Source organism: Pieris napi, chromosome 7, assembly GCF_905475465.1.
Source record: "Pieris napi chromosome 7, ilPieNapi1.2, whole genome shotgun sequence".
Lineage (NCBI taxonomy): Eukaryota > Metazoa > Arthropoda > Insecta > Lepidoptera > Pieridae > Pieris > Pieris napi.
The window spans coordinates 691,227-709,710 of record NC_062240.1 but is presented as its reverse complement, the minus strand read 5'-3'; the positions used below and the strand labels follow the sequence as shown (position 1 = coordinate 709,710).

Here is an 18,484-nt window from a genome sequence, read left to right as displayed (position 1 = left end):
ATGAAGAAAAGATGATATGAAAAGTTGTGAGGAATTCCAAGAAGTGCGTGACTACAAAGATTGAAATCATAATAAATCTAATAATATTTAAAGAGTGTTTTATTTTTCACGATTATTATTGTAAATAACTTCTCGTATTTATTTATGTATTTATAAGTAATCTTACAGCTAACATACATATTATAAAACAAAACACTTTGACAATCCAGAAAGCCAAAACAGATTACATAGATAAACAATATAAATATATGTAACAGAAAACAAGTATGTACATTAATAGACAAAAATATGATTAAAATCTGAATTTTTTTTGAAAAAAAATTGAAACAACAAATAATATTACTGCTTAAACAAAATCATAGTTTTCCCGACTCTTCAAATACTTCCGCACATCTTCTTTGGTGAGGTGGAAAATATCAATATCCTCATATTTGGTGTCATAGTTAGATAAAACCCGAAAGATTGGCGAATTATGCAGGTAATTCGAGTTCGTACAAGGCACATGGAACAATTTTGTGTAATCTAAATAAGCAACTCGGTAGGCAGCTCATGTAAAATTAAAGAATGACCGCCACATGTCCCACAGGACGCCTCGCTGGCGCCTTGTACACGGAGCAAGGACTTCTTTGAAGCAAACGACCGTCTATCAGCGTCACAGTCAATAATGTTAATTAAACCATTGAATAAAGATATAAATAGGTTCACCATGGATCTATGGAATAGAAACCTAAAAATATACGCGTCGAATTGTGATGTTCTTGAATTTGGTTACAAAATGTCTTATTGCCGATTAAAATAAGTCGTAATTGTAAAATTAGTTACTGTTTTAGAGATAAGGCTGTCAGACTTGACATATAACATGCAGGTTTCTTGTTAGAAACCTCGTAAATAACGGCAACGCACTCGCGAGCCTTCGGCATTTTGAGTGAGTCTGGGCGGCGGCGTCACTTAACATCAGGTTCTTTTTTTTAAACTGAAGGCAGTTTATAAAAAAAATTCTGTTTTCTTTCCAAAATTTTCACATCATTGCAAATGGTTCCTATTGCCCATTTGCAAGTAGCTCGAAGCATGAAAGCTTTTTTAAAATATGTACTATGATATTTTATTTATAACGTGAATATTAGACATAATATATGCAGCTTCACGTTTTAATTACTTGTAACTTATAAATATGTGTTTTACCTTACGTTACCGGCTGAAAGCGTTTAACTTGGTAAAAGTGTATTTTCTTTAAAACTTACAATAGAATTCCAACGTAGTTCGCCACTCAGTGATAAGTTTTTTATTATTAAAATTCCAGACTATAAAAAGGAACAAAGGTTTGAGCCAATTGCGTCATGGTCCAATAAACTCATTGCTTGAGTGCTTGTACCTTATGTTTTTCATAAGAAATCAATTTCTTTTTACACGTCATTAACTGGACAAAGGCACCTATTATCTATGTTCTTATTACGCAAACAAGAAAGGTGAATAAAAAAACAATTTTATAAAAAAATAATTATTCTGGTATTTCATGGTAACTGCCGTGTTAGAAAAACCAATATCTATTTCGATAATTTAACTAATAACTCAAAATATCATTTATCATATAAGTAGTAATGAATGTTAGTGCACGTTAGTACTGAATAGTGAAAAAATAGAACACAAGAACATAGTGTCTTCCTCTTAATAGAGACTGTAAGTAGTGTTATTGGACACTTTCTTATGTAAAATATCCTTTATAGAATACCAGGTTAGACTTAAATTACTTATTAGTCTTAAGTTAGGCTAGATCGTAATGTTCTATGATGTCTCTGTAAAGAATGTATAAAATTATTATTAGCGTCAGTAAAAAGATAATGCTTCTAAATTTACATTTATTGCCAGTTCTCAAATCATGGGTAGAACGGACGAGAAGAACATTTTAAACTCACTGCCACTCTTTTTAATGGCCAATATTTGTTTACAATGGTGCTACCATAAACTTACCTCTAAACTTTGACGCAATTCATAATAATAATAAAACATGAATAGAAATGGTATTGCACTTCTTAATAAGGAACTTTAACAACGTCAACTATGGAAAAATATTGTATACTTGGAATTAAGTCGTACAAAAAGTAAATATTAAAATCTGGATCGAAATCACAACCAAATAAGTGGCAAGCTCAGTGGTATATCTGTATATATGTTTCGCCGTAATATGTTTTTGTTACTTACCTTTTTAGTAGCCGCATACCAACATATTTTTTGTTATTCCCATTGTGACTGTTAGCTTTTCTAGAATAAAAACCTAAGTACTAAATCATTATTTTTTTTCTCCAATTTTTCTATCCATAAAAGCCCTACACAAAATACTCGAAATGGTTTGCTGTCTTCGAGTTTTGTGCTTAGCAACATATTTTGCGATTCGTTTTTATTTATATATAGATTATAGATCATTAACTATACATTATGTAATGTAAATGTTTGCAGTCAATTCAATGTTAATTAAACTTTATAATATATATTTTTATTAATTATATTTTGTATATATAATCCCTTCAAATATCTACTGTTATGATAATTCAACGTTACGACCCATCAAATATATCTTAATAGTATTTCACACGAACATAAAATATATACCATACCAAAGTTAAACTTTAACTTACAATGATGAGTAACATGGATTACAGGCAATAAAATGCAAACATTCGCTTGCTATAACATTCTTCGTGACTCGTCAAGTCAGGATTGTGACGCGTGAGTCATTTCCGTTCGCTCCTACTGACGTCACGGGGTGCGTGTTCCGTTATTTTAATCGAATTTCATTCAAGAAAAATATTGAGTGAATATGTCTAAAAGATTTTTCAGTTTCAGTCAAAGACTTCCATAGAATGTGACAGAAAAATAGTTCAGCTCGTAGCAATTGAAACCAATGATTTGATATTTTCACGACGCAAATGTATACTTCAAAGTTATATTTGTCGAAATATTATAGAAGTAGGCAAACAACTTGGGTCATTATAAATCACAAAGTAATACAGCCGTATTGTTTGCCAATTATTTCGTAAAACAGGTTTATTAAGCAACTTAATAATAAGCACAGAAATGAAACCGTTCTTGATATTTCCTATTCTAAAAGAGCCTTCTTCCATACCCATACACAGAACATGCCTTTATAAACTCTTGTACATTATCATATTTGTATATATTGATTTCGTAATCTTACAGCTAAATATAAATGACATATAACAAAAAACAATTATACTTAACAAATAGCCCACGATGGAATACATAATATATACAAAAAGGTTCAAACATTTACAAAATTATAAGTTACTTCCGGGGAGCCTATTTTCTGGTCTGCCCATTGTCAAGTGCCGGAAGATACAGAAGCGATCCAATAAATCCTCGTTACGGTCGAAGAATCGATCTCATCGCGTGCGCAGTCAGTTAATTAATGAGAAAAACGCGTCACGGAGCGCCAATCGCGCGTTTTTTTACGTTCAAATACCGCCCGGAACAGCACGCGCGATTGTAGCTTTTTCTTGAATTCATAACGATATTGAGATCAATGTCCGCAGGGGATAAATAGGTGGTTAATTTGTGTGAAACCTTCTCTGAGGTCTATCAAAGTACTAGTTCTCATCTATTTTATTTTTCATAAGTTTTGGAAAATACGAATAGACACGTGAAAATTTAAAATGTCAATTCAAAAACGTAATAGTTTTTTCAAACCTATCCAAAAAAAAATGTGGTCAGTGATTTTAATTCTATAATAGTTTTAATATTTGATTGTCAATAATTACATGGTTATGGTTATGGTTATGGTTTGTGGACTCGTTTTCCGCACTTAGACTCTCACTAGGTCCGTTGTACGTGAGCCCTGGCTAACTAAGCCAGCCTAACTCCTTCCAGAAGCACAGAAGCTTCCTGGGCACTTCGCAGGCTTCACGGAGCGACCTCACTGTTCCGAGGATTTCTGTACGTTGTTTAGCCACAGCCTCGCACTCCAGGACTACGTGGGTGACTGTTTCCTCTGCGTTGAAACAGCCTCTGCACATGGGGCTGTCTGTCGCGCCTAGGACATAAAGGTGTTTATTAAGGAGGCAATGGCCCGTGATTGTCCCTATCATTATTTTGAGGTTATTCCTGGTTAGATTTAAAAGTTGTTTAGTCATTCTTGTGTTAGTCACTGGCAGAACCAATTTGGATTGCCTGCAGTCCACACTTGATGACCAACGTTGGTGCTGGAGTTCCTCAGATCTCTGGCGAATCCATGTTCGCACTTGCGAGAAGGGCAAGGGTAGGAGCGGATACGGGCCTGCCGGCAACATTTCCGAGCCTCTCCTCGCAAGCTCATCGGCTGCGTCATTGCCGAGAGATCCGCTGTGTCCCTTAATCCACTGTAGGGTGACCCTGTTCGTCAGGGCTAATGCCTCCAGTGCATTGTGGCACTCCAGCACCAGTTTGCTGTTTGTCGTGTTACCCCCTAACGCCATCAGCACAGACGCGCTGTCGGATACGAGCTTAATACAAAAGTTATTAACTCCCAACCGCTTTACGCCTCTGGCTGCTTCGGTTAGGGCAACACACTCGCATTGAAAGATCGAACTGTGTATGCCTAGGGGTAGGTGTGTTTTGATGTTGAGATCTTGAGAGAATATGCCAGCACCGGAGCCGCTCCCTGTCTTTGAGCCATCAGTGTATATGCGTAGCTCGTTCGCGGTCGATCGATCACATTCCTCTTCTCTCAGTTGTACATGGTATTTCTTGTTTAGCATGTGTTGATTAACAATCCTATCGCATGGCGCAGCTATTAGCGGTTGGTATTCTATTGCCCTGTTTAGGATCGCTGTGTGTGTGCTGTAATGATTTTTACCCCATAAATCCAGTACCATAAGCCTTATGGCCGCCAATGCTGCCTCCTGCTGTATGTGTATGTCAAGGGGTGCAACTTGGAGGGCTAGCTCCAATGCTGAAGTTGGCGTTGTTTTCATGCAACCACTGGCAGCGGACAAGGCAAGCCTTTGGAAGCGCCCAAGTTTAGTTATTACTGTTTGGAGTTCTGTCCTCGGCCACCAGACTAGGGCTCCATAAGCCAGCATTGGCCTGATTACGGCGGTGTAGAGCCATAGCGTAATCTTAGGCGATAAGCCCCATTTGACGCCTAGCATCTTTTTACATTGATAAAAGGCAATCGTGGCCTTGTTTAGTTTATGTTCAAGGTGTTTGTTCCAAAGCAGTTTGCTGTCTAGAATCACACCTAGGTACTTGACGCTTTCTTTTAGTCTTAGTTCTGAGTTGAAGAGTTTTGGTAGCCTGTACGAGCCAAGAACCCTTCGGTTTGTGAACAAGACTAGTTCCGTTTTTGACGGGTTGACAGATAGCTCGTGCTGATTGCACCATCTCTCAATTACTCTGAAAGCCTTCCTCATGCAATCACATAAGGTGCTTTCAAAGTTCCCCGATGTTAGGATAGCTATATCATCCGCATACCCTACTGTGTAGAGATTGATAGCATTTAGTTCTGTGATGAGCTCATTTACCACTAGATTCCACAAAAGTGGTGAAAGGACACCGCCCTGTGGGCAGCCCCTGCTGACAACACCACGCGTGGTGGTGTTCACGGTGAACTGTATGGCTCGATGTTTCAGCATGTTATTTATCCACTCTGTAAGGGTCGATGGTACTCCACAAGTGACAAGTGCATTGGTAATGCTCGTGAAGTTCGTTTTGTCAAATGCACCTTCAATGTCAATGAATGCGCCGAGGGTTGACTGCTTTATTTTCAGTGAGTTGCCAATGCGGGATACTACGTTATGGAGTGATGATTCTGTTGATTTGCCTGAGCTGTAGGCATGCTGATTAGGATGGAGGAATTTAGCCAATGTTACCCGACTGCGTATCTCCAGGTCTCCCAGTCTCTCCAGTGTTTTGAGGAGAAATGATGTGAGACTGATGGGTCTGAAGGACTTTGCTTGGGTATAGTCCTCTCTTCCTGGTTTAGGTATAAAAATGATTTTTACTTCTCTCCATTTCAGAGGTATATAGCGGTGAGCTATGCAGGCTCGGAATAATGGCACCAGATAGTCCACTACAAGGCTCCCACCCCATCTTAGTAGGCCTGGGAATATCCCGTCCAAGCCCGCAGCTTTGAATGGAAGAAAAGAGTTGATCGCCCATGTTACCTTTTCTCTTGTGACTATTTTGTCAGCTACCTGCCAGTCGGAGTTGACGGTTGCTCTTTCCGCGTATTTCTGCCATGTCTGCTCATTGGCAATTGTACAGCCAGGAAAGTGAGTCGCCAGCAGTAGCTCACATGTTTCTTCGTCAGTTTTTGTATATGTGTTGTCAGGTTTTTTTAGGCAGCCGACAGAGTGATAGGTTTCCCTAGAGAGGCATGATTTCACTCTGTTTGCCTGGTTGTTGTTTTCAATACTAGTGCAGAAGTGTCTCCAGCACTCTTGCTTTCTAGTACGAAGAAGTTTCTTGAACCGCCGCCTAGCGACTGTATACTTGTCCCAATCCCTAGGCCTCATTGTGTTGCCCGCTCTATTGAACAGTTTTCTGACCTTCCGGCGATGTCTCTCCAGTTCGGGGCACCACCAGTTCTGTTTGCCCCCCCATCTTGGCATGGTGAGGGGGCATGACTGCTCATAGCTTGTCAGAAGTAGGGACGTTAGGTTATTTGCATGTTTGTCTATGTCTTGTGCATCAATTATTGTTGGTAATGTTAGTTTTGCTATCTCGGAGCCGACTAGTTTGTGAAATTTTCCTGAATCAGTTCTCCGAGGTATTCTTCTAGGTTGTGGTTTAGGTAGGTCCCCTTTGATTGCAAAGCGGATCCACCTGTGATCCGAGCATGATAATTCACCAGACACATGCCAGTCATGTATCTGGTCTGACAGGCCTGGCGTTATCAATGTTAAGTCAATTATGGTTTTTGAACGTGCGTTGATAAATGTTGGTTCTGAGCCGCTGTTTGCTAGGATAAGATTATTACTAAGTATGAAATTAAGCATATTCTCACCTCGAGCGTTGGTATTAGCATTACCCCATAGCTTGTGATGTGCATTGGAGTCTGCTGCTATGATGAGCTCCAGTTGCTCCCTCTCGCAGTAGTCGGCTAGAAGACCGAGTTCCGGAGTGGGCACGTCCTCGTCGCCAGGTAGGTAGGCTGACGCCAGGACAATGTCTGGAAGCTCGTTCCTGGGTAACCTAACAACTGTGAGGTCCCTTGAACATAGTTCGTTTATTAGTAATGCTGGTACATGTTTGGGTATTAGTATGCAGGTTCTTGGGTTACTTACGCGGGTGTCCAGTAAGGTTTTACCACCGGTGTTACCCAGGCCGCATATCTTGCCATTCCGGATCCACGGCTCCTGGATCGCGGCGATGGTCTTGGGGTTGGTCTCCAGCAGTCTGCGCAGGGAAGCCGACGCTGTTTGACTATGCTGGAGGTTGGCTTGAATGAGGTCAGTTCGGCGAAGGGGAGGAGCGCAGACAGCTGTCGCTGAGTTCACTCCCCCCGGTCTCCTGAAATAACTCCTCATCCGATGTTAGTTGTGCCGTCTCCATGGGAACGTGAGTCTTGGTCACTCGGCCATCCGCAGCCTTCTCCGTCAGTGACGTGGAAGGCGTTGGCCTCGGTGTCGCCGTCCCCGATGTGCTGGCAATGGCTTGAGGCGGGGCGTCAGCCACCTGCGAGGGTTCATCCTTATCCAGGATGCGGATGTAAATGTTCCCCAGCAGGTAGTAAACACGCCTGTCTTGTTTCCTGATCGTTACGATCTCGGACTCTGGCACTCGGAAGAAGAGAGAGACGCCTGTCGGGTCCTTCGTTCTCCGCTCGTGCGTCAGAGTCCACGATCTGATGTTGTAGTGGCCGTTCTGCCTCAAAAGCAGTCTCATCAGGTTCTCCGTGCTGTTAGAATAGTCTGGGACGTGAAGTAAGCATGGAACCTTGCTGGGGATTGCTGACTGAGGCCTAACTACCAGTTTGGTGTCTGTTATAGGGTTGGTGATGGCATCGCAGGTACTGGTCAGCCACCTCAACGCGTAGGCGTCCTCGCACCACATTTTTAGGACGCCATCTGCGAAGTGGGCTTTGCCCCGGAACCTGATGTCTTTCGTTTCTTCTGTTAGAGGAGCTGCAACATCCGCCATTAACTCGTCGTGCAGCTTACCTTGGATTTGTAGGCGGATGGCTTCCGCCTGTTCTTGGGTCATGTCGAGGAAGGGCTCGGTCATTACAGCAACACAGAACTCATTCGTTTTGTATGCTGCCGCCGCTTCCGCGTAACTGGCCGAGGTCCCTCCCACCGTTCGGGGTCGGTTAGGTTTTACCCTTTTCCTTTCCCCAGTCGGTGTAACTGAGTCCTCAGGCCGTACACGTTTCTGGCCCTTCACTCGTTCGTTGGTTTTCGGTTTTTTACTGTTTTCGGGTCTCGTGCTGCACTTGGAGCCGTCAGGCCTTAGCGCGGCATTCGACGCCGTCGGCTTCGGTTCCCATCTCCTGCCACCTGTTGCTCTGCTAGCTCCAGGGGCTGGTTTTGGGTTAACAGGAGGTCCTTGAGCAGCAGCTAACAGCTCCTGCCGTTCTGCCGCCCTTCTGACCCTGTTGAGCCGTCGCCTCTTTGATGAGCTCAAAACCATAGTCATGGTCGGTTCCTGTATTGCGGTTTTCAGGGCCGTCATGTCCATGGTTGAGGACGCTGCACCGGGTACATTCACCGTCTCAGACACGGTATTCCGCATCGGTCTAACCGTGGATGTCACCCCTTCAGACGCATGCAGTACTGCTGCATCATCCAGAGTGACCCCCTTTGGCTCAACCGACGCAGTTAACCTAGCCGTGACGGAGGACGCTTCCCTGTGCAGTGGTTTTGTCGTTTCTGATGGATTGGGTACGGTCCTGGGTGCAGCCCGGTTTGGCTTGTCCCCAGTCGATTCCCTTTCCTTCGATTCACTGGACGCTGCCGGGCTTGGCGCATCCTTGTGAGAAACAGGGGCATCAAAGTGTCGTGTCACTGGCGCCTTGCACCGTGACCCGTCCTGAGACGCAACCCTGTGTTGTTTGTTAGATACCACATCCTTAGATGTGGCCTTGTTCTTGTTCTGTTTATTTGTTTTTGAAGCCTCTTTGTCCATGAGGTGTTAGGTAATAAATTCACCTTCAGAGCTCTCCACCCGCCACGGAGTCCTCAGTCGGGGGCGTCACTTGCTCAGCAAGCAAACGCCAGAGCTACTCCTCCGGTATAGAGCCAGTGCGTAGGAAGGCAGACGCGTCCGCACGCTGCCAGGAAGTACGGAGCTGTTCGCATCACGAGACGATGACGCAAACTCACCCCGAGTCCCGAGCCTCGCCGACGGCCCCCCCCCCACACCCCGACTCTCGCTTGGTAGCCCGCTTATGGGATACCGCAGCCGGTTGACCACAGGTAGCTAGTCCATGGCCTCCCGTGTGAGGAGAAATCCAGACCAAAGAGGCGTGTTGTGTGCAGCGCACAACTGTTCCCGGCGCACTGTCACACTCAACCCCCAGGACTCCTTCATCCCCCCGTACGGGTCCCCGCGCACGGCACAAACACGCGGGAGGTCATTTACTGTCCACCATCCTATCTTTTTGGATGATGAACTTGCAAGGACATGACCTCTCCATCCCTGCAATTAATCGCTTGGTGGTTTCAGTTGCGTCTATTACATAGGGTAATAGACCAAAAACGGGGTCGGCAACCTCGAGAAGGATAGTCCACCAAACTTGCCTTGGGGATCTCAGTGACCTGCACTCCTCCCAAGACCACGCCACCCTACCCATCAGAGGGATGTGGTAGGGTAGGTCTGCACCTGTGCTACCATGCGATGCAAACATGTCGTACTGGGAACCGTAAAAACACAGACCAGACCCTCCCCCAATAATTACATTAATTAATACCAATTAAATTTATAAATTAAAGTAAATACTTAAGATTATTTAAGTTTAGTAGCGGTGTTAGCCTAGTGGCTTCAGGCTTCAACGTGCGACTCTCATCCCTGAGGTCGTACGTTCCATGCTCGGCTGTGCACCAATGGACTTTCTTTCAACTTGCACATTTAGAACGTACGGCTTGCCTTAGAACCAAAAACTCGATGGCGTGTTTCAGGCACAGGTTGATCATCTACTTGCCTACGCAACTGACCCACGATCATGAAACATATACAGAAGTCTGAGGGCCAGACCTAAAAAGGTTGTAGCCCCACTGATTTATTTATTTTTAGATACTTTATATAATTTTATTAATTATTCTATATTGAAACTATAATAATTTATATATATACATTAAAAAATCTCCATAATCGCCTTTACGTTCACGTCCTAACACCTATTGATAAATATATTATATAATAACTATCTATAAACCTAATTACTATCTAATTCTGTGGAAACGCGTATTTGAATAAATTATAGAACTGTGAATTCCAGTGTCCTTAATACAATTGGCATTATCTGTGGGGTCACGATTCGCAAGGTCGGGGTTGACGGCCGGTGTCGGTGACTCCGCAAGGTGCCCGGAGCCCTAGCACGTAATTAATAACGATTTATCTTCGGTATAACTTAAGCCCTATCTTTTGCAAATATAAGAGCGATAAATCGAGCTTAGTAACTAATTGACATTTATAAATATATGAAATATTTCATAGATAATTTATAAGCACAGAACATTATCTAACACACAGACCAGGCATAAGTTATCCAAAAGTTTTAAAGTTGCGGTATTAAACTATTGTTAATATAACAATGTGATGCGAGAATTCTTGGTATTTAAACCTAATTAGCATATCTCTAGAATTATTACTACACTTAAGAGATCTCAGGGCATCACTATGCTTTAAAATGATTACCTATAAAGCTCGTTTAAATAGGCTAATGTACAAAGTTAAAATTACCAAAGATTTTTATCATTCTTTCTTATTTTCATCCTTTGCCGTTTTAATTAATTCTTGTGCAAATATTTAAAAAAGAAAGCAGGGGGATTTTCAAATTTTAAGTAGTAACTTTATTAATCTGCTAAAAAAACGAATGGTTTGGATCTTAAGCAAAAGCACGGTTATCGGTTACGTGATACACGCGAGCATTTAGAAGAGCATCCACGCGAGGCCTTAGAAAAACTAAATGAGGTTATATGAAAACGGGAGAAAAGAAAAACTTAACAAATGGCATATTACTCGAATACAACAAATTATAATTACAGTCTTGGTCATTAATCATTAGGTAACTTAATACAAGCGCAAAAAAGGAAATGAATTTTAAGAAAATACTTTAAAAAACACTTTTGAATCGTAAATTTTTGAGTTGCATCAGAAAGTACTTCCTAAAGAGAGACGTCGACAAAAAGCTCGGTTCGGTACTTATATCCGCTAGAGTGCTTCTTGTTTTATTAAATTTTTTTGAGAATGCATAGAAAAACTAAGGTAAGTTATATGACATTTAATATAATTGTCTTAACTCTTACAGGATATTAAAATTGTCGTCCCTTACTCATTCCCTACGTCTAAAATAATATCCAAATTCCTTCTGCAAAAACCAACATAAGCGTTCAGGCACCTCTCTTTCGAATTCTTCGCAATTTAAACGGATTGAACAGTGCTTATCCGGAGCTGGATATTTTCGGTAGTGGGCTGATCAGTTTTAGAGAAAGCATTGTTGGGTGCCTATCTCTAACCTAATTGTTTTGCTAATGATTTTTTTTGCTTTACCTAAAATTTCTGGTAATTTTATTGTGAGCTTATTTTATCTTGTATGTATTGTACTTGTATCAATTAATATATTTTTTTTAACACTTATGCTTACTTTAATTGTCATAAATAACTAAATAAATTTTGTTAATAAATAACTAAATAAATAAATATCCTAATAAAAATCCCGCGACTTACAATATCTATTATATTTGCCACCAGTCACCACAAGTAGCACGCATTCACGAGTACGACGCATGGCCAGTCATCGCCCCCCCGCCATATTGTAGGGAGAGAGACAACCCGACGCATGGACGCACCACAAGCAATGTCATACAAGTGACTTCATTCCTTGAACTGTAAAGTTGGTCAGATTTGATCAAACATAATAATAAAATAATTAATACTCCATGGAATGGTTTCACCTTAAATTAGTTAATTGAGTACACGCGACGATCGCCGACTCCAAGATTTTTACATCAAATACAGTAGAACCTCTATAAGTCGAACATCAAGGGAGACGCCAAAAAATTCGAATTATAGAGTTTTCAACCTATGGAGGATTTCGACTTAGGCGGATTTTGATTCGACATAAAGAGTTAAATTTCAAAGGGAATCAAAATTGAACACCTGACACAAAGCAAGCAAACACTTGTTTCCATGAGTCATAAATTTATTATTGTATACTCCTAAAATGTTTTCTAAGAAACAATAGTGTACTCACATTGTCGGCAAGTTCTTAAAGTCGGTAACTTATTTTTGTTCGAACAATAGAGATAATATTCCAAATGATCAAGTTGTAAAGGTTGTAAAATAAAACGTTCCTATGTTCGAGATACAGAGGTCAAATTTAATTTTTCGAGTTATAGAGTGAAAATATGTACCAAAATGGCTTGGAGGGACTCGGTGATTATTTCGATTAACAGAGGGTCAAGATTTCAAGTAATGGAGGTTTTGGTGTTTTAAGGGAAGGGAACAAAACATTTTTTCGAGATTTGGAGGTTTTTGACTTATCGAGGTTCGACTTAACAAGGTTCTACTGTAATACATATTGATAATAGCATGTCATATCCAAGTAATAGCTAAATAATTTAAATAATCATTTACGTTATAATAGGCTTTAGCAAGCAGCTGTCTTTTATCGTGTGGTTCGAATTTATTTATTTTTGTGCCTCACTAGGGATTTCATTAAAAAAACGAATGCCATTCCTTGTAAAGAATTACTCGTTTTGTGCTGCCTTGTGGTTGGTGTAATAATTTTGTAATTTTAGTGTTATAGTTATGGAAGCTACTATTATTTTTAAGTGAATCTATATTTTCCCACACATATAAGTATTTTCTTACTATTAGATGTATAGACTTGCTAAAGTTAAAATGAGCAATTATTTCAGGCTGCCAAATTATTAAATTATTCCAGGAAAATCCAGTATTTTATTTTCACTGCAAGAGCTGCGGCGGCCTTTACGAGAGACTTTTTATATGCTGACCCCACTGGAGTTTTCAATCTAAATCACCCTAAGAACATGTTGTTATAAAAAAAGAACGTATAATTATCCAGAAATCGTATAAAAGATGGACGTTTTAGCATCCAGAATTTTTCAGAATCCAGTTTAGAATTTTCCTTAAGCTAGCTTTCATAAGAAATTATGTATTCGATTTGGGCTAGGTCAGGGCACTGGAGGAGGCTCACTTGGCCGCACATGCGCAAATATAACAATGATGTATTGAATGGCATTACATAGTTATCCCATTATCGCCTTTCACCGGCAAGCAAAAATTCTCTGCTGTATTAAATATATACATTTCTGTCCATGTTATGATAAAAACAATTATAAAATATGGACCTGAGGTCCTAAGACATAATCATCATTTATTATTATTTATTTATTATTAGCAAAACAGCAAACACTTTCATAGCGTATTGAGGCGTATTAATTTATTTTATAGTTATGTGTACCTAAATATTCAATTGCCAATGTTACCTCGACCACCGGTACACTGTAACTTCGATATAGATCTCTTAATATCCGGTAGCACTTCTGTCTCACACTTGGGATCACCGTAGGCGCAGGTTTTTCTCATATTATGTGGTTTAAACTTGCTGATTGGAGCCAAAATATATTTCATTCTCATTTGTTTTATTTTGTACATGCGTGCTAATAGGTACAAGTAACAGAAAAAGGCGTTACTAAAAAAATAATATTATATTAATATTAATAATTTAGTAATATTTAATATTTGCATAGGTAACAGAAGATAAAAGAAAAGTTAAGTTATGGCTACGAGTCGCAATTTACGAATCCACCAAACAAAATTTTTCAATGAAATTAAATCAAAGTCAGTTAATATATAAGGCAGATAATTCGATAAGTCCGTGATAATCATAATTGTTACCAATGTGGTAATCAATTTTAATTAAACAAATTGCTTTCTCGTAGTGAATACGTTTCGCAAGTAGCTTTGTAATTTGTATCTCTGGAAGCGCTTAGCAGACAATTTACATGTCTAATGAATGACTGTGACTTGGCCGAATACCAGTTGTCAATTGTCATGTTTTGAATACACTGCTGCCAGGTCTCCCGATTTTCCGGGAGTTCTCCCGATTTTACTAAATGTCTCCCGATATCCCGGATCCTTAATTAAACCTCCCGATTTTAATTTACTGTTCCACAGATTCAACTCAAGTTACTAAAAACACTGCCTCTACTGCGTGAAACGAATCACCGAACCACCGAACGAATCACAAAAGTAATGAGTTTGTAAAGTATGTAGCGTAAAGTATGCCTTGATGGAATGGAATAAAGTTGAATATAAAACAGCAAACCTTTGGAATTCAGAGAACATAGACAAACCGGATATATAGATAAAATTGCCTCGAGAACCCGAAGATCTAGCACGGGATGTGTATAACTATTTGAATGGTAGCCCAAAACGTACCGGCTTGTTGAAAGAATTCCAAGAATTTTTGGAATTAAAACCACACAAATTGCTGCAACCTTCTCAAACAAGATGGCTCTCTTTAGAGGCAGTAGTAAAGAGGTTGCTAGAACAATACGAAGCCTTAAAGTTGTACTTTAGGGACGCTATTTTCAGCGACCGTATTAAAGCTGCAGAAAACATATTGAGAATGATAGAAAATCCAGTGAACAAGCTATATCTGCAATTTATGGCGTATGCCTTAGGAATATTCAACGAACTAAACAGAACCATGCAATCAGAAAATACAAATGTACACATAATTTACAACAGGGTGATGACCGTAATCTACACAATTTTGGGATGTTATGTGAAAGAAGAATACATTTCAAGAAATGATCACAAAAACATCGACTATAAAAATCCCAGAAAGTACATGGATATAAAAGATTGGTATTTAGGCGCTGAAGTAGGGGCGACATTATCTTCACCAACATTAACAATCAGTCCCGAAGAAATAAAAAAATTCAAGTTCCGCTGTTTAGAGTTTTACATTGAGGCAATTAAACAACTATTACAGCGATTTCCATTTGAAGACGATATGGAAATTTTGAAAAAAATGGAATTTATGGATCCAAAAATAGTTTGTAGTGGCAAAATACTATCCATCGCTGACATATTGGGAAGGTTCCCAAATATAGCACCTTCAAATGTTATTCAACAGATTGACACCGAATGGCGGCTTCTTCGGAATACGAAGTTAAATACTGAAGATGAAAATTTAGAAGTAGGAGCTTTCTGGAAAAAGATAGCCCAGATGCATTTGGGTGATGGCAGAAAAATGTTTCCAAATTTAACTTTGACAGTTTTGAGTTTTATGTGCTTGCCACACTCAAGTGCATCTGTGGAAAGGCTGTTTTCGCAAATAAATTTAACGAAAACAAAGTTACGGAACCAACTCTCTACCCCGGTAATATCGGGAGTCCTGCATACAAAAAACATTTTGAAAAATTCTAATTGCTTCAATTTCGAAATTAAAGACCAAATTTTACAGAAACTTAATAAAAATATGTATTAAAACTCTCCCGATTATTTTTGTAATTTTACCATAAGACTCCCGGATTTTTATAGATATACCTCCCGGAAAATTAAATTTGGATCTGGCAACACTGTTTGAATACGAAGATAACATGACAATGGATTAAATTTTGTTATTTACATATTTTTACATTTTACACCTTAATGAATTTGTATATATATTATAAATGAATTTATTTTACAAATAATGAATTCCTTTGTAATAATTGCTTTTTTATTTAATTGGTAAGTGGTTATTAAATATATAATTTTTTTTTTTGTAAATTTCTTGTTAACACACTGTTATTAGTTTACAGTTTACACATCAAATAAACCATGATTTCGATTTATTAATATTTACACAAAGCTGGCCCGCTACGGTTTGTAAGGAATGGAAAAAGATGAACCCTCGGCATAAATGTACAATGCCACATAAAAATGATGCCTGGTCTGTCCATGGCATATGGCCAACTAAACTTGGAACAATTGGTCCTGCCAACTGTAATAGAACTTGGTTATTTGACCCTGAAAAGATTAGGCCTATTGAGGATAAACTATTGGAAGAATGGACTAACATTTTTAATGGTATGCATTATTAATACTCAATTATATTATTACTATTATCGGAGTTGTTAAAATTTTCAATTGAAATATGTGTTTTAGGAACTTCTAACTATGCACTCTGGGCTCATGAATGGACCAAACATGGTACCTGTGCAGCACAACTGGAACCTTTAAATTCTGAATTGAAGTATTTTTCCATAGGCCTTGATTGGTTGGAAAAATACTCTATGGCTAGGATTTTAAGTGACGCTGGTATAATAGCTTCCAACACTGATGATTACCATATAACGGATATAAACAATGCTGTTAAGAAATCCCTTAATATTGATCCAGCCATTGAATGCAGAAAAATGGATGGAGAAAGTTATATGTCAGAAATTCGTATATGCTTCACCAAGGAATTAAAGTTATGTGATTGTGATGGAGTTTTGGCTCGTAGAGACATTGGTACTGATTCTATCATAACCAACTGTGACGGAAATAAAAACATAATTTATCCTCACTATAAGGAAAACAGTTTATATATCCAACTGTATAAGTTGGTTACATGGCTGCAATGGTTTACCCTGTAATGTAAACATAATTATTAATTAACATTATATTGGATAGCATAATATTAAGAGTTTTATAAAATGATCAAGTTAAATTTTATTTATATTGGGTAATTTTTTGTAAAGATTTACCTTGTTTTCAAATTTTTTGTAAAGATTTATATATTGTAATGTATGATTCCTCCTCCATATGTTGAATGTAATAGCTTTTGTGATTCATGATAAAACAAATGCATTCTTAATTATGTTTACAATATTTAAAATGAATTGTTATTATTATTGTTACAAAATTTCTCTATGTCAATGAATTTTAATATCTACTGTCTCTACAATATCTTCTATTTAAACATTTTTTTTTTAACTTGTAAAATTATCTCAATGAATTTTTCCTCTATGAAATTGATCTTTGATTCCTTTGTACTTAAATGTTTTTCATTTATAATTAAATGGTATTAGAATAATCTAATAGTAATAGTGGTATAAACATGTAAGCTGTTTCATATGACAAACCTGATTTGACAAATTATGCATAAGGATATGTGGTATATGAATACCGCTTGAGGGACAAAAAAATAATAAGCTTAAAGTTAGATTAAATGTTAATTAAGAGAGAACTTGTCATTTCTTATGCTTGAATTTAGCACATAAATAAAAAGTTTAATGTATGTGTTTACTATTTATTTCATACCAACTAGCTTTGGGGTTCAATTGTAGCCCTAAGTAACTTTCTTATTAGTAGTTGGGATTGATTTGAATTCCGTGTTGTGTACGGTATTTCTGTATAACTGAATTGTCCATTGTAAAGCCTCTGGTTGAAATCCCGGATGGGGCCAAACATGCAATAAAAAAATTAATTGTTACCATTGTAATTACTATGTTAGGATAATGGTGTTTATACTTCCCTGTTACTTTGACTTAAAGCTTCTTGTCAATAGAGCTAAAACTTCTAACATATTTTTAGTTAACCTTTTACACATGTAATAACTTTATGGTAAGTATAATATTGATTTCAGTTACTTCTTGTTACCTAGTGCGAGTCCATGAGCGGCAATAAAACTTATTTCTAAATACCAAGTTGTTTGCCCCCATTCTTGTAAATAAATTGGTTCTTTAAAAAACGATGCGCCCACAAACTAGTAAATATACATTTGGAATCAAATATAGAACCAGTTTTTTTTAATTGTCACTAAAGAAACTAGAACTGTGTTACAGCATATTATGAAACAAAACTTCTTATTTAATAAGAATATAACCTATATTTACTTATAGATATATTAAGAGATCTACCAACTTCTCTTAATGTTACTTATAATATCCTTCTTTTAGCTTATCACTTCGATCAGCACCTGATCACTTTGAAGTACTACTAATATTTTCTCAGGTCTTGGCCATCAGTTTGTAAGTTAGGGGTGTACAGGATCAATGTTGTTGCCTCCATTTTATTTATATTAGGTTGAAACATATTATTTATTTCATCAATATAGATTGTCGCGAGACATGCTACAATGAAAACTATTTGATTATTTTATTTATAGAAGTTTAATTGTGTTATGATTAATTTTTTCCAAGTTATTAAAAATAAAAATATCAGTCTAAGATAATGTATATTAATTTAGCAATTATACTCCATAATTGATTATGTATTACTTATGCTGAAACATTAAGTAAACACATTATTGTGTATGTTCCATGAA

General features: G+C 38.2%; 1 protein-coding gene across 2 annotated transcripts; it reads left to right on the top strand.

Annotated features, from left to right (window-relative positions):
* Positions 1-15,776: 15,776 nt before the first annotated feature.
* LOC125050894 (ribonuclease Oy) lies at positions 15,777-17,455 on the top strand. 2 transcript variants are annotated; one of them, XR_007117219.1, is made up of 4 exons: positions 15,777-15,921; positions 15,986-16,260; positions 16,339-16,916; positions 16,947-17,455. XR_007117219.1 is itself a non-coding variant. In XM_047650960.1 (3 exons), exons 1-3 carry the CDS (start codon positions 15,884-15,886, stop codon positions 16,809-16,811), a joined length of 786 nt encoding a protein of 261 aa, XP_047506916.1. In that variant the 5' UTR covers positions 15,777-15,883; the 3' UTR covers positions 16,812-17,455. The 2 variants fall into 2 exon arrangements, 1 of the variants encoding a protein (XP_047506916.1); XM_047650960.1 differs by having other exon boundaries at positions 16,339-17,455.
* The last annotated feature ends 1,029 nt before the right edge of the window (positions 17,456-18,484 follow it).